At 40.2% G+C, this 15,192-nt stretch overlaps 2 protein-coding genes across 5 annotated transcripts in view; one reads left to right on the top strand and one right to left on the bottom strand.

Annotated features, from left to right (window-relative positions):
- Positions 1 to 14,378, top strand: part of RASEF (RAS and EF-hand domain containing) — a 77,353-nt gene extending 62,975 nt beyond the window's left edge. The window contains exons 15-18 of one of the 4 annotated variants that reach the window (XR_007719829.1): positions 680 to 799; positions 3,216 to 3,292; positions 10,872 to 11,159; positions 14,109 to 14,378. Coding sequence is in view for 2 of the 4 variants with exons in the window: in XM_050761396.1 (XP_050617353.1) it covers positions 680 to 799; positions 3,216 to 3,292; positions 10,872 to 10,977 (303 nt within the window). In the remaining 2 variants the exon portion in view is untranslated. Of the gene's footprint in view, positions 1 to 679; positions 800 to 3,215; positions 3,293 to 10,871; positions 14,083 to 14,108 lie in introns of those variants that run through there. The other 3 variants (XM_050761396.1, XM_050761397.1, XR_007719830.1) reach the window with 3 other exon arrangements.
- Positions 1 to 15,192, bottom strand: part of IDNK (IDNK gluconokinase) — an 865,727-nt gene that overhangs the window by 637,723 nt on the left and 212,812 nt on the right. The gene's annotated exons all lie outside the window — the stretch shown is intronic.

Genomic DNA, 15,192 nt, shown 5'->3' with positions numbered 1-15,192 from the left:
CTTATCTTAGAAACCATTACTTTGAAAGATTGGTCCTTGACTCTTTCTTAGAAAAATGTTGACCTTCAGGACTTTTATATTTTGCTTTTGTTGTAAACCAGAGAGCAGTGAGTGTGGAACTTCCAAACTGCCTTTTTGTTTCATTATAGCTGAAGAATTACTGTGTGTTTTATAACTGTAATAATGAACTTGACTTGTGACCACTAGTGTTTGAAGTAACAATTGTAGAAAATTATATGGGCACCACAGCCAAATATGATTCTGTGGTCATGCCTTTTGAGTTTATATTGACTTGTTGTGCTCTGTGTGCTAGAGATAAGAAATTAACAGATATGTGTTTCCTTTGCCGTAAAATTGATTAATCCCGGTGCCGTTTAGCCTTTTCATTAACCTAAGGATGGGGCATTGTATAGAGGCAAGGGTTATGGATTTAGTTTGGACCCAGGCCCTGACCCTTATACCTTCTTATTTAATGTCTCCGAATTTCAGTTTTCTCTTCTATAAATGGGAAAATGTATGACTGTTTTTAGAGATGCGTTGGGGTTTAAAAATATCCTCTATATAGGATCTGGCACAAAGGGGGCAAAGGGAAAATGGTAATTGCTGTTGCTGTTGTTCTGTGGTCAGCGTAATGTGTCCAGTGTTTGATGTGTGCCCCATTTTTCTTTCTTCCTGGTAGGATGCAGCCCATGAGACTGTTCCCATCATGTTGGTAGGAAACAAGGCTGACATTCGTGACACTGCTGCTGCAGAGGGACAAAAATGTGTCCCAGGGCACTTTGGAGAGAAACTGGCCATGGTAAGAGTGAGGAAGCCTCAGAGTTGGAAGAGAACATAGGGGTTTGATGGCTTTGAAGTCAGTGACCTTTCACTTTTGTCTACCTTTGCTTGAGAGGTCCTTTGACAAACCTCTCCCATCTGAGGCGTCTGTCCTTACCACAGGCAGAACTGCCATGACTCCCACCTCTTTTATGCCAAGGATTAAGTCCCTTGGGAAAGTAAAACAGTCGCATAATCATTTTCTCCCATTGAGTATCATTGACAAAAGGAACCTAAATAATCCCATCATCTTCCTCCTCCCTCTCACCTAGTTCCTAGAAACTTTCTCTAGTCCTGGAATCCAAGTAAAGGAAGAAAATAGTGTCCTGTTTTGAAAAGATGGCTGCGGTTTCAGAGGGTTATAATGCCAAAGGTGGAAGATGGTACAGTGTTCACCTGTGTGGAAGGGAATTGGAAGACTTCTCTAAGATTTGTGTCTAGTTGATATGAAAAATCATTCCCATATACAAATGCATACGCATTTTGGGGTATGCATTTGTATACAGGAATAAACTCATTCCTATTCAGATTGTTGTCGTGGGCAGTGTTTATTCTCCCATCAGTGTCATCTGTCATCATGTCAGAATGCTACCTGGCTCTCTTCTGACCTGTCTTACCCATACAAGTACTTAGATGCACTTTGGGGCAAATAAATTCATATTGCAGCAGTCTGATTTGATGTTGATAGTGTTGTCTGTCATCAGCACCAGGAAAGAACTACTCTGTAGCATATGTATGTGAACTTCAAAAGGAAGTTTCAGTTTTAATATTTTAAGCTGGAATAATCGTTCTTGTTTTAAAATTTAGAACTGCACACCAAATGTGATAAATGTCAAAACTAGGCAATGAATTGCAGAAGAGATTCATTCAATCCATGTTTATTGGTATCCACCATGTAAAAAACCACTTCATTATGTGCTGGGCCAAGAGCAGAGAACACAGCAAACAGTCCTCGCCCTCGTATTGTTTACTATCTGAGGGAGACAGATGTTAAGCTCATGAAATCACATGCTAGACACGGTCCCACACAGCCACTTTGAGATCTAGTTCTTCTTGGCTGCCTGCCAGCTTTATTCCCTCTCCACGATTTCCCAAAGTTTGCTTCTTTATGCATCGTGTGACCTCCACAGTCCCGCATCCTCAAAGGCAGTCTCTGTTTCACCCCATATCGCCCTGGATGTAGAGGTCAACGCCAGCACTGACGGTTTCTACCGGAAATGCATTTGCTTTGTGGTGTTTGCAGATTTTGTATGGATTTGTGGGCTCATGGGTAAAGTTCCCATTGTGGCATTTTTCCCCATTTCCTGGCTTTTCTCATTCTCTCTGTTCTAGAGCAAGTATCACCTCCTTCCCTTGTCCCACACAGGACTGTTTAACCCACACCCAGGCCCACAACACTTAGTTCTCCTTTATTAAGAGAAAACATCTTCAGCTGGTCAAAGATACACAAAAATAACTTGAGCAATTATAATTGTGGCAGTTGCTGTGCAGGAGGATCAGAGAGTGCTCGGAAAGTTTACGATGGGAAGTCCTAATACAGACTTTTCAGGTTAGGAACGACTGAATCTTAACTTCAAGGCAGCATTACCTAAAAATCCCAAAAGTAGGTAGGTGTCAGACTGGTGGAGAGTGGAGGGAACCTAGGTGATGGAAAGAGCAGGTGCAAAGTTTCCGAGGTGCGAAGGCTTTGTGGACACTGGAGAATTGGAGGAAGGCAGAGGAAACTGCAGCTCTGTGAGTGAGGGGGGATGAGTGAGGTGAAAGGTGAAGCTCGGAGCTTGCCTGGGGCCACGTGAAGCTGGGCCTCATTGGCCATGGAAAAGCATTTGTACATTATCTAAAGAGGAACAGGAGGCATTGAAAGATTTGAAGCAGGAGAGTGACATGATATCATATGCACTATGGCTGGGAGGTTGCATAATAGAAGACTAGAGGTTGTCCTTTGGTTTCAGCAAACATGGAGGCTGCTGGAGCCAGAAAGGAAAAGTTAGCGGGAAGGAGGGTGTGTTAGCTGCTGGCCAAGAGAAAACAGACTCTTGATGGACATGTAAATCCTGAGTGGTTATCTTGAACTCATTTTTATCTGTCTCGGAATATTTGATAAAGAACATTTGGTAGCATGTGTTTTGACTGTTGGAAAGAAAAACCTTAAAACATGAAATGTTCTATTTTTTAAATGTAAAGTAAAAATCCTCCAACTAGGAACTGTTCCTGGAGTAACTATGCTTAAATCATTTTCTTTGTAAGTACGGGAACTCTGAATTCAGTTTCTTAGCTATTAGTTACTCTTAGCATGCTCAGTAGGAACATATTTTTATGTTACTGATTTTAAAAGCTAAAATTTCAGGAAACTCAATGAAGGGCTTCATTTAATTGTGTATATTTCTTTTCTACAGACATACGGGGCATTATTCTGTGAAACAAGTGCCAAAGATGGTTCTAACATAGTGGAAGCTGTTCTGCACCTTGCTCGGTAATGTTTGGGGAAAATGGATGTAGGACTGAATTTTCGCTTGTTGCATATGTCACATTTCTTGTCCAGAATGTGCAGATAGAATATATGCGGGAAAACACTCTCTTACTTTCAGTCATGGTGGGAGAAATAAGTATGTGGATATTATAAAAACTGGCAACGTTGCTGTGAACACTGGCAAAATATCTTTACTGCCAAACAAAAGAGGTGCATCTGAGGTGTCATTGACATTTCTGAAAAATGTCACCACAAAGTTAATAGTTGACTTGTATGAATCATTTCCAGGAACCAGATTTTATACACAAGGGACTATTATGAATACAACTGTCAATTATGATATTTCCCCAGGCAAAAGGGGGGAAAAACAAAGCAAATTGTATGTCATGCCAGTTAGAAACACTTTGTCAGAATTATTACCTAGGTAATTATTAAGCTAAAGCAATAGTGTTAATAATAAATAACATTTGGGAAGTACAATAGAACGAAAATGGCGTTATTAAAGAACTTGGATATAAATGTATGTGGTTTAATCCTTGAAGTAATTCTTAGGAAATAACATTATACATTAGATTTTTCCCTTCTACCTAGTTTTCTGCCATAAATGAAAAGATTATTATTTACTGGCCTAAAGGGATTAAATATCAAAAAAGGAAAAAAATCAAAATGTACATTACAAAATTCAGAGCAATCATCTTTAATTGCAGACAAAGTTAAAATATAACTTTAGGCATGTCATTCTTTTTCTGATTATTTGTAAGGTTTTATAAGAATCTCAATTTTAGTATGATAATTGGCCTCTTCTGCTGGTGAACATTGATAGTTAAAATACTTTGCAATATTTTTAATGCTGTTTTTCAATTAATGACTTAGGGCCGGGTGCAGTGGCCCATACCTGTAATTCCAGCAGATCCCATTGGTTTCAGCAATATGGAGGCTGCTGGATCCAGGAAGGAAAAGTTAGCGGGAAGGAGGATGTGCTAGTTGCTGGCCAAGAGGAAACAGATTCTTGATGGACACTTAATTCCTGAGTGATTATTTTTATCATTTTTATGAGAGGCAAGGCAGGAGGATCACTTGAACCCAGGAGTTTGAAACTAACCTGGGCAACATAGTGAGACCTTGTCTTTATTTAAAAAAAAAAATATATATATATATATATACACACACACACACACACACCCCTATATATATATATTTGCACACAAACATACACATATACACATTAATGACTTGGCATTTATAGTGCTTAATAAAATAGAGTTCTATTAATAGAATGTTTGGACTAGGGCCACGTGATAAACTATTGCCCTCACTTAAGAGAATCAGGATATGGACTTTGGGTGTCCTGCTTGGCATTAGTTTGTGGCAGGCTTGGCAGATGCCCTATATTCACACTCAGAGTCTTTGAACATTTCCCTCTTTGACATCAGTCCAGGAAAGATAGCCACCTCCCCCTACAACACTGGAAATCATTTTTGTTTCAAGCAAAAACAGTGCTAACCTTGAATGTGCCCTAGCACATTTTTCCCTTTTGCAGTAGGCTGTTTTGTGCATCTCTGTAAAGGAATACCCAAGACTGCAATTTATAAAGAAAATAGGTTTAATTGGCTCATGGGTTCTGCAGTCTTTACAGGAAGCTTAGTGCTGGCATCCGCTTGGCTTCTGGTGAGATCTCAGGGTGGAAGGTGAAGGGGAGCCAGTGTGTCACATGACGATGGAGCGAGGAGTGGGGAGGGGCTACACTCTTTTAAACAACCAGATCTCCTGTGAACTCAGAGCGAGAACTCACTCATCACAAGGGATGGAGCTATGCCATTCATGAGAGATCCACCAGCTTGATTCAATACCTCCCACGAGGCCCCACCTCTAACACTGAAGGTCAGATTTCCACATGAGATTTGGAGGGGACAAACCTCCAAACCATTTCATCTTTTAAAAGAAAAAAAAAGCAAATATTTGAACACTCATACATTCAACTAAATTAGATGGGGTTTCTTGGGTTTTTTTGTTTGTTGGTTTTTGGCTGTGAATAGTAGGAGAATCATGGGCTAATATCACATTCGTGAAAAAAGAGTCAGAGTAAAACTTTTATCTATCGGGTTGAATAACAGATTCCACGCACTTGTGGGTACACAGGGAACACCAGCTGTTTGGCCATACAAGCTACATTCAGTAAAGAGGGGAGTGTTCAGTAAAATGCAGAATTTGACTTCACTAAAGATCAAATAACTGTTGAATTGTCAGGTTTTTACTTTTCAAATGGTTGTGTTGGTGTTTCATTCATATGTTGCTGAGAACTGCTGAATGGAAGTGATCTAGTTGCTGGGGCAGATGGCAGCAGGGAAGGATCTGCAGGTCTTTGGAGCATCCCTGGTATGCCTTAGCCTTGGTCAACGGAGCACTGCATTGCTGCTCCCATGCAGCAGTAATGGATGCGGCGGGTCAAGCCTTGCATGTGGTTACTGGCTGCTCCCCAGCATATTGGAGGATTATGGTGTCACGAGGCTCCAAGTCCGTTCTTAAATCTATTTCTAAATAGCTATGAGGTCTTGAACAAGTCCCTGTCTTTCTTTTGGCAACTCTAATTTGTAAAATGAGGGAGGGGGGCCGAAGAAAATGACCTCAGAGGTCCTTTCTAATTCTAACAGTCTGTGACTCTGTATAGAATCTATATGTGACAGCCTGTACTCCACTGAATATCTTAATCACTGTTTAATGCTCGATTGTCTTACGGGGTCATATTAAAGTTAAATGGTTCCAAAGTGCCCCGGTGAAGAATCGATCTCTTTATTATGTCATAAAGATGGGAGAGGCTGTAAGTTTCCTTTGACTTTTTCCCCATCTGCTCCTATGAGGCATGTTGGGTCAGCCAGGTGTTGGCCCTGCTTACAGTGAAGCTTGGACACCAGCTTGTGTGTGTTTACTTAAAACAACTGGTATGCAAAAGCATTTTGATAACTGGGTTATTTCAGCTGCATAATGGATAGGTTATATTTATTTTAAAAAGCTTTAGACAAGTAAAGAAATCAGATAAGCTTCTTGAAAATCATTTCGCATAGAGGTTTTTGTTTTATTGTTATTGCATTATGGCCTGGCTTTGGGCTTCTAGTGATGTTAGTGATGTGTTAAATATAAAAATTATAAATAAAGCAAACATATGAAGACTTCAGTTGCTTTATACTTAGCCTTCAGATTTGCTTATCAAATTACCCAACCTTTAAATGGAAATGTTATAGTCTCCACAGGTAAAATTATCATTTGTTCAAATTTTACAACCTTGGGAAATTTATGGGTAATGCAAAACATGTATGTTCTCAATTTAGATTTCATAGGGTGAGATCATATAATGGCATAAAACTAGGAGAAGGTATGGGTTTGCACTGTCTGAAACAATTTATTTTTAAAGGGATGCCATAAATATTTGGTTAACAACTGAACTACTCTGCATTTTCTTGGAAAATCTCTCAATCCCAGGAAGAGTTTCTCCTAGAAACGCAGTTTCCGTGTAGTGCTGATAGGCCGTCGTTCATGACCATTGTCCCATTAGCAAGTAAATTTGCCATCACCAGAACCACAGGCTGTAAACATTTTGCAATAGATTCAAGTTCAAGAGCCATTTAATTATCAGTTGCCTGAAACTGGAGAAAACACAAAAAAACTTAGGCTGATGTATCAGTTCAGCATCAGAGCTGAGCCCATTGGGTATAAATCTGTCCATAAGACTGAGCCATTTAAACTACAGTCGTTAAGCGTATGGTAGATTTTGGTAAACCCTAATTTTCCCAGCCTTAAATCTGTTTTAGATGTTTGGAATTGTATCTTTACAATTTCCTTAAAGTGGAGCATGCCTGCATTTTTGGCTGAAGGCCAGATGAAAGTGTGGGTATATACTTTCCCCCTTAATATTTGCTTTCAGGTTCAATAATGTCTGCATTATGGGCACTGAGCATGTGCATAGTCCCATGCTGTGTTCAGTAGAGACATCAAGGGATTAAAAGACTGGCCTTGCAATTTAACATTACAGAAAAAAAAAATGACGATATATGACCAGGCAGCTATATGGTACGTAGCTGATAGAGGCCATTGGATCTACAGGAAGAGAGAGATGTGAATTGTTCAGTGAAGATGCTATGGTTATTGTACCCATTTTACAGATGAGGAAATTGGAAATTAGAATACTTAATCAGCTTGCTCAGTGACACAGCTAGTAAGTGGCAGCGTGAGGACTCTTTACCACCAACCTGGATCACTGGCTTGCTGCTTAAATGTTGGTAATCTCATGGTCTCCGGCTGTTGTCTCTTTCTTTTCGCTCTCTGTCTGCCTACATCTTCCATCCACACAGCTTCTGGAACCATCTCTACCTGGTAACTTCCAGTTTTTGTATTTTTTAACCCCCCACCTCTTTAAAATTCCATAAGCCGAGAGTGAACTCCCCACTGGAAGCTCCATAGCCATGGTGACTCTGCATATCCAAATCCTAGTGTGTCCATGTGGCTTTAAACGTGTTCCTCAGTCTGCATTCCCTTTCTCAGGAGTCTACCAAAATTACAATTAAACAATAGTCACCTGGAGTCAGTCTTGATTCCTTTTCTCTCTTGCTTCACGCCTTGCCTCCAGTGGCTTCTGAAGGTCATTTTTCAGTCTCTTTTGAATCCATGCGTTTTTCTGGCTTTCTCCCTTTTTCTGCTTTGGTTCAGGCCTCAAAATTCCCTACCTGGGCTAGTGCAAGAATTTCTGCCTCAGAGTTTCTCTAATATCAGTTCATCCTCTACTGTGTAATCAGGTAATCTTTATAAATAAAGATCCAGTTAATATTTTCTTTCTTGCATCCAACCCCACATTGGTGTCCTACCGACAACACAGAGTCCCAGCTTCTTAGCATGTGGCTGATAGCCCATCACAGCCTGATATGGTTTGACTGTGTCCCCACCCAAATCTCAACTTGAATTGTATCTCTCAGAATTCCCATGTGTTGTGGGAAGGACCCCGGGGGAGGTAATTGAATCATGGGGGCCGGTCTTTCCTCTGCTGTTCTTTTGATAGTGATTAAGTCTCACGAGATCTGATGGGATTATCAGGGGTTTCCACTTTTGCTTCTCCCTCATTTTTCTCTTGCTGCCGCCATGTAAGAAGTGCCTTTTGCTTCCCTCCATGATGCTGAGGCCTCCCCAGCCATGTGGAACTCTAAGTCGAATTAAACCTCTTTTCGTTCCCAGTTTCGGGTGTTTTTATCAGCAGCGTGAAAGCAAATGCCCTGACCTCAGCTACCTTTCTGGTTGAATTTCTATCTCTTTTTCCCAAATGAATGATAATCTGTAGACACAGCAAACTTCATCCAATCATGGCCAGGCTCTTTTATGCCTCTGCCTTTCTGCATGCCATTCCCTGCACCTGGAGTCTCCTTTTCTGTTCTTTCAAAAGGTCTCTCCAATATCAAAAGTCTCTATGAAGCCCCATCTCTGTGAAGCCCACAACACATCTGTGGGCACAGAGTGCATCTGTGGTAGCTGCTGTCTCAGGACCATGAGATTATTTATTTAGACATCTGACTCTCCCTCAACGCTCACTAGCTGAAGGTCCCAGAGCCTGGCATAAGTTGGGCATTTATTCAATGACAGAATGACCGAGATTTTGCATTTGGAAGTTGTGTTAATTTTCTGTCGTCCTTGTAACAAACTCCCACAGATGCAGAGGCTTAAATAATGCAAATTTATTATCTGACAATTTTGGAGGTCAGCAGCCTGAAATGAGTCTTCCCGGGTGTTTGGGTTTGAACTGTGTCTCCTCTTTCTTCTCCTGAGTCTCTGTTGCCTCATTTGTGAGGTGAGGATAGTACTACTCACCCATCTCCTGTCGGGTGTGTGTGTTTGGGGTATATATCAAATATGAAAAACATGTATATTGCATTTACCAGCTGGCCTACAGCTAGAATGAGCTTATTTTTTTCCCTGCTGAGATGTCCTCTTTCCAACTGACAGTGCAGTGGTTTTCAAAAGGTAGGATTTATCGGCACCTTCTGCAGCTATGCTGGCCAGTTTGGTAGCCACTAGCCACTCACAATGTGGCTAATCCAATTCAGATGTGCTGTATGCAATCAGTATAGACTGGATTTTGAAGGCCTTCGACACATTATCTCATTAATAGTGTTTTTATTGACCACATGCCGGAATGACCATATTTTTGCTATACTGGGTTAAATAAAATATATTAATAAAATTAATTTTACCTATTTCTTTTTACCTTTTAAAAATCTGGCTACTAAGTAATTCAAACTGACATGTATGGATCCCATTGTATTTCTGTCGAGCACTGTGGCTCTGCTGGAGACACACAGACTCCTGGTAGTTTCAGTTAAGTGCTTCATCTTAAACCATCCCAAAATGTAGTTGCCCAAAACAACCACCAAATTTTATTTCTCACAATTGGCAAAGGTGGTTGGATCTCAGCCAGAAAGTTTCCCGACTGCTCTCGTGTGGGTATCTCCTATGTTTGCAGTCAGATGGCCACCAGGGCTGTGGCTCGGGCTGGATGTCAGCCACCAGGGTGCTTCTCCTTGTGGCTTCACTCCATGTGGCATCTCAGTCCCCAGGGCCACTCTGGTGGCCTCTCTCCATTGAGGAACCCTGGACTTCTTGAACCCTAGACTTCAAAAGGGGTAGCGGTTGATGCAGCCCCGCATTATAAACACTTGGGCTTAGAAGTCACAGAATACCATTTCCTCCATATTCTATTGGTCAAAGCAGGTAGAGAACCAGCTCTGACCAAGAGGGTAGGGAGGCAAACCTTCACCTCTTGATGGGAGAGGCATCAGGCACTGACAAGGAAGGGCAGAATTATTTGGGGCCATCTTGGGGAGGCACTCATCTCGCCCACAGAGATAGCCATTCAGCTTGTCTAAGGTGAGACTTCTGGTCTTCATATTTCACAAGCATCCCCAGTGGCTACACCTGGAAGGATACTTCCCTAGGGGGTTTTTATAACATCTTGGAGAGTAAGACATTTTTTTGTGAGTCTTGCCTCTAGCAGTTAATACTGGAAGAAACTTATAATGACAGAAAAGGATGGTGATAAATCCATTGTTACCTCCATGATCACCATTGCTTTTGTTAAGCTCAGCAAGCATTACATGAAGCTGGAAACCAGGTTCCAGAGTGTTAAGGAGCAAGCTGTGTGTATCACAGGTTCTGCAGCATCCTGAAACCTTGGAGACAGTGAGGGGAGGAGGGTGTGTGTGTGTGTGTGTGTGTGTGTGTGTGTGTGTGTGTGTGTGGCCTGGCGCTCAGAAAACAGGTGCTGGAGCCAGCCTGTGTGGTTTGAATCCCACTTCTGTAGTCATGTGACCTAAGGGAACTGTCTTAACCTCTGTTTGCCCTCATTTCCTCACATACAAAATGGGGCACAGCAAATTTATATGGTTCTTATGAAGATTAAGTCAACACCTATAAAGCATTTAAAACAATGTCTAGAAGGCCATGCAGACACTCAGCATGGCTATTCTTATTTCTACAGAACCATCTGTGGCTTAGTTTTTATACCTCAGTAATCCTCTCTCTTTCTCTCTCTCTCTCTCTCTCTCAGAGAAGTGAAAAAGAGAACTGACAAAGATGACAGCAAATCCGTTACCAATCTCACCGGGACCAATTCCAAAAAGTCACCACAGATGAAGAATTGTTGCAATGGCTAAGTCCCAAACATCCTTGACCTGTGAAGTCTTCATTTCCAGAATACTGAATTTGTGTGACTTATTTGGCTGTTGACAGAGTGGCATATCCTACTGACACTATCATATGGAGAGTTACAGTGCAGGAAACCCGAACCCTGCTCTCAGGTCCCTCTGGAACTTTGGCTCTTCTTTGTTTTGTCTCAGTGAGTGGTTTGGGCCCTCTGGTTAAATAGACTAGTCATGTCCTTACAGGTCTTAAAAGTTAACATGTAAATGTTTTCTAAAATGGTAAAAAAAAAAAAAAAAAAAAAAGAAAAGAAAAAATCACATGCTCACATCAAAGCTGTAGAGGAAACTCACATAATTAGATTCATGTGGTAGCTGAATTAGGTCCCACAAAGTCAGCATTTAAATATTTGATATTAAAGTTCTAGTAAAAAGGGGTTCTCATCCTAGGTTTGCTGTTAACTGGCCTTGTGATCTTGGACATGTCACAAGCCCATGTCGGATCTGTTTCTTCATCTGTAAAATGCACAGCTTGCCCTCAAAGGCCTTGCAGCCCTTGGCACCTCAGATTCTGTAGGAAGCAGTAGGAAGGAGAGTGTGGTGGCCCACAGCTAATAAGAAGAACTGTGGTTATTCCTGCTTTTTTAATATTGGAGTATTGACTTTTCTCACTTCTGAAATAAGGACAGAATTTAATTGAGAAAAAAAATGGAAACATCTATTTTTTATGTATAAAGAAGCATGCTTGAGACAAAAATAGTTGTATATAAAAGAGGATATTTCATAATCTCAGAATAGTTACAAAGCCCATTGTTTAAATTTGGTGTTAAAAATTGTAGTGAAAACATGTAAAGCCACATACTGCTGAAAGCACAATGCCCAGGAAAGTTGTTACTCTTCACTTAAGGGAGTGGTTGCCAGGGGCTGAGAAAGGGAGGACAGGGTATGTGGTTTCTTTGAGGGATGATGAGAATGTTGTGGAATTCAAATAGGGGTAATAGTTGCATAACTGTTTGAATATACTAGGAACCACTGAATGGTATACTTTGAAAGGGTGAATTTTATGGTTGTGAATTATCTCACTAAAAAAAATACTAGTACTTAGAGTGATTTAACATGTTGCAAAATGAAAATATCCCTGCTGATTTCAAACCTTCCCATGGTTTAGAAGCGTAACCTGTAATGTAATCCAAGTCCCCTAACTCCCTAGTTGCTAACATTAACTTCCTTAAGTAATAATCAATGAAAGAAATACTATGTATGGTTTTGAAATAACGTCTTTAAAAGAGGAATTGCCATTAGGAAAGGTGAGTCAGGGTCCTTTGTTTAATGTGACTAATCCCTCATCATCACCAATGACCTGGTTGGGCCTACTCTCCTTCCAGAATCTGCATTGCTTCCCAGACCTCCCCACTGAGATGTCTCTAAGAGCCAAAGGAGTCAACAGCTGAGCCTAGGGTGGGGCTACAACACAGAATTCTAATTTACCTTGCTTCATCTAGGTCCAGGCCCCAAGTTGCTTCCTGAAGGAACTTAAAAAAATAGCTGTTATTTATTGTATTATATAAGCTAAAAACATTTATTTTTGTTGAATCAAAACAATTCCATGTAGCAATACTTTTTCTGTTCACGATGTTTGTGATAGAACCTTATATTCCGCAAGCGTCAGTTTTTTAAAAAACGGGAATTGACCAGATATGTTACAGGCAAAGATTATAAACAGCTACAACATCATTTAACTTTTGTAAACATACCTTCTCCCTATTGAAGACATCTGATATTTTTGCTGGAAAGTTGGATCTATCCTCAGCAACTCTGCCATGAATTCCTGTTTCCTGGTTCCAGAAAAAGAAAAGATTACATTTCTAATCACAAAGAATGTCTTGCGTATGGGAAATTTTTCAAAATAAAGGGGGTATTATTTATGTGGCACGACGAAGCAAAAGTTTTACCATGGCTGTTTGTCTTAGTGGCATATTTTGATGAGATTGGTGAGATTGGATCTGATATAGATGCTGATATATGGGACACATGTTTAGGTTTTGGTGCAGTTGCACAAAACTGTGTTAGTTTATATGTTACTGTGTTGCCTTTATTTATTCTCTCCAAAGTGTCTCTTTTTATTTGTTTTACAATCTGTAAAAGAGTATACCTGTAATGCAGAAGTATTTTCATAGTCTTTGTCTCTGGATTGTCCCGTCAACGTACCCGATGTTGATGAGATTACACCAGTGCCTTTGATCATCAACCAATCGTCTTTAACTATTTGAGCCCTGATAAATATTTTGGTAACATCATCCAAATTAGAGACTTAGAGCTCTGGTTAGCAATCATGTTTCAAGAGAAGCTTCTTAATGTATGCTGCAGTGCTGGGAGATCCTGATTATTACCAGCGTTTTGATATCATGAAGGTGTTCTCAAATTTAAAGCACATTTTCAGTAAGAACAAAAATATTTAATGTTTTTATCTTAGACTTAATACATTTGCATATTACTGTTGAAGTTATTCACCTTGTCCCTGTTTTTCTTTAAGAGCTTTTAAAATCACAGTTACACTATAGTCCTTTATAAAATGTATCCTGATACATTGTAAAATATTTTAATTTTATTATGGAAAATAATGTTGGATAAGGAGATATTTTTCACTGTTAACTTTTAGCCCATGCATTTTCATAATTTATTTTTTTCGCTTGCTGCTTTATATGACATATGTGACATTTGATTATTTAATACTTCATGTGATTTGCATAAACCCAAGTTGCACAGCCCTCCTGCTGAAGATAAAATTGAGGTTAAAGATAAAGATTTATTTTCATATTGGTACAGTGATCAGCTTCAGAGTGATGATTTTTGTGAGCTTTTATTGTATGTGTGTGTAAGAAATTTCATATGTATATATTAAGTAGGCCTCTGAGTATTGAATAATTGTTTTATGATTTTGATTTATATGGTTTACATTTTCATTGTGTGAGCCATATTTTGTTTATACTGTTTATTTCTCTTCAAACCATTAATAATTATAAAAATAAAGTATAATTTTTATAGCAATGCAAATGTCTAAGGAACTACAAATGTTTTCTACATTGTAAATTCAATAAAGCTTGCTTCCTTTGGCCTTTTGACTGTTTCCTTCAACTTTACTGCAGATATCCCTGAAGTAATTTTAATTCTAGGATGTGTCTGCCTGAAACCATACCTCTAAAACACTTGCCTTTTCTGGCCATGGTGAGCCGAGTTTTGGGAGAGAAGAATACACGCCTGGTGTTCAGTGCCGTGGCACAGACAAGTCATCCTGGCCAACGGGGCAGCAGGTAGACCAGCCTGGGGCAGGACAGCCAGGAATAGTGAGGCTTTTGTAGAAGAATGTCAGTACTCTGGCCATCCTCATGTCCTCTGAGGAGTTAGACCTTTTCCCTGATTCTCACCCCTTTCTTTCTACCCCCACATTCCCATGCACCCCAGTAGGCTGAGGCTACCTGCCCTCACTCCTATAGTACCTTTTTAAAATTTGTCAACATCCTTGTTGCCCTTATACTTATTGCATAGACAGATGCCCCCTGCCCTTAGCCACTTTGTCTGCTACCACCTCCCTTCTGTTGTGTGCAGTGCTTGATACTTTAATCGTCCTAATTGTTGAATGGATGGTCAAAGAATTAACTAGTTAAATAAGGTAGGCTTTGCAAAGAGTGTCTGCCAACACCCCTACCACCACCAACACACACACATAGACACACATACATGATGATGATAGACAATATAAGTAAGAGGCAGTATAATGTCCATGGTTATGAGCTCTGAGGCCAGCCTGCCTGGTTTGAACCCGGCCTCACATGTAGTAGGGTAACTGTGAGCAAGGGACTTAACCTCTATGTATCCCAGCTTCTTTATTTGTAAAATAAGAATGATAACAGTACCTTTCTTGTGGAGTTGTTCTGAGAACTAAATGAGTTAATGTATGTAAAGGTCTTGAATCATGCCTGACACTGTGATTGCCCTCAATTAAAAAAAACAAATCACTTTGCAGCACCGTTGGCTGCATTGGTCTTGTTCAAGACCCTGGATACTGCCACCAATGAATAACAGACCTCCAGGAGTATGCCAAGTCACACTGGGGATAGAACATGTTAGAGGATTCTCTTTGACATAAGTTCATTGACTACCTTCCACGTACGTTCTTGGTGTTTCAATGGACACAAAGTTGGGGTATCATATAGGATAGGTTATTGTAAA

Source organism: Macaca thibetana, chromosome 15 (genome assembly GCF_024542745.1).
Source record: "Macaca thibetana thibetana isolate TM-01 chromosome 15, ASM2454274v1, whole genome shotgun sequence".
Classification (NCBI taxonomy): domain Eukaryota; kingdom Metazoa; phylum Chordata; class Mammalia; order Primates; family Cercopithecidae; genus Macaca; species Macaca thibetana.
Note: the sequence above shows the minus strand (reverse complement) of the source record. Positions and strands in the feature narration are given on the sequence as shown.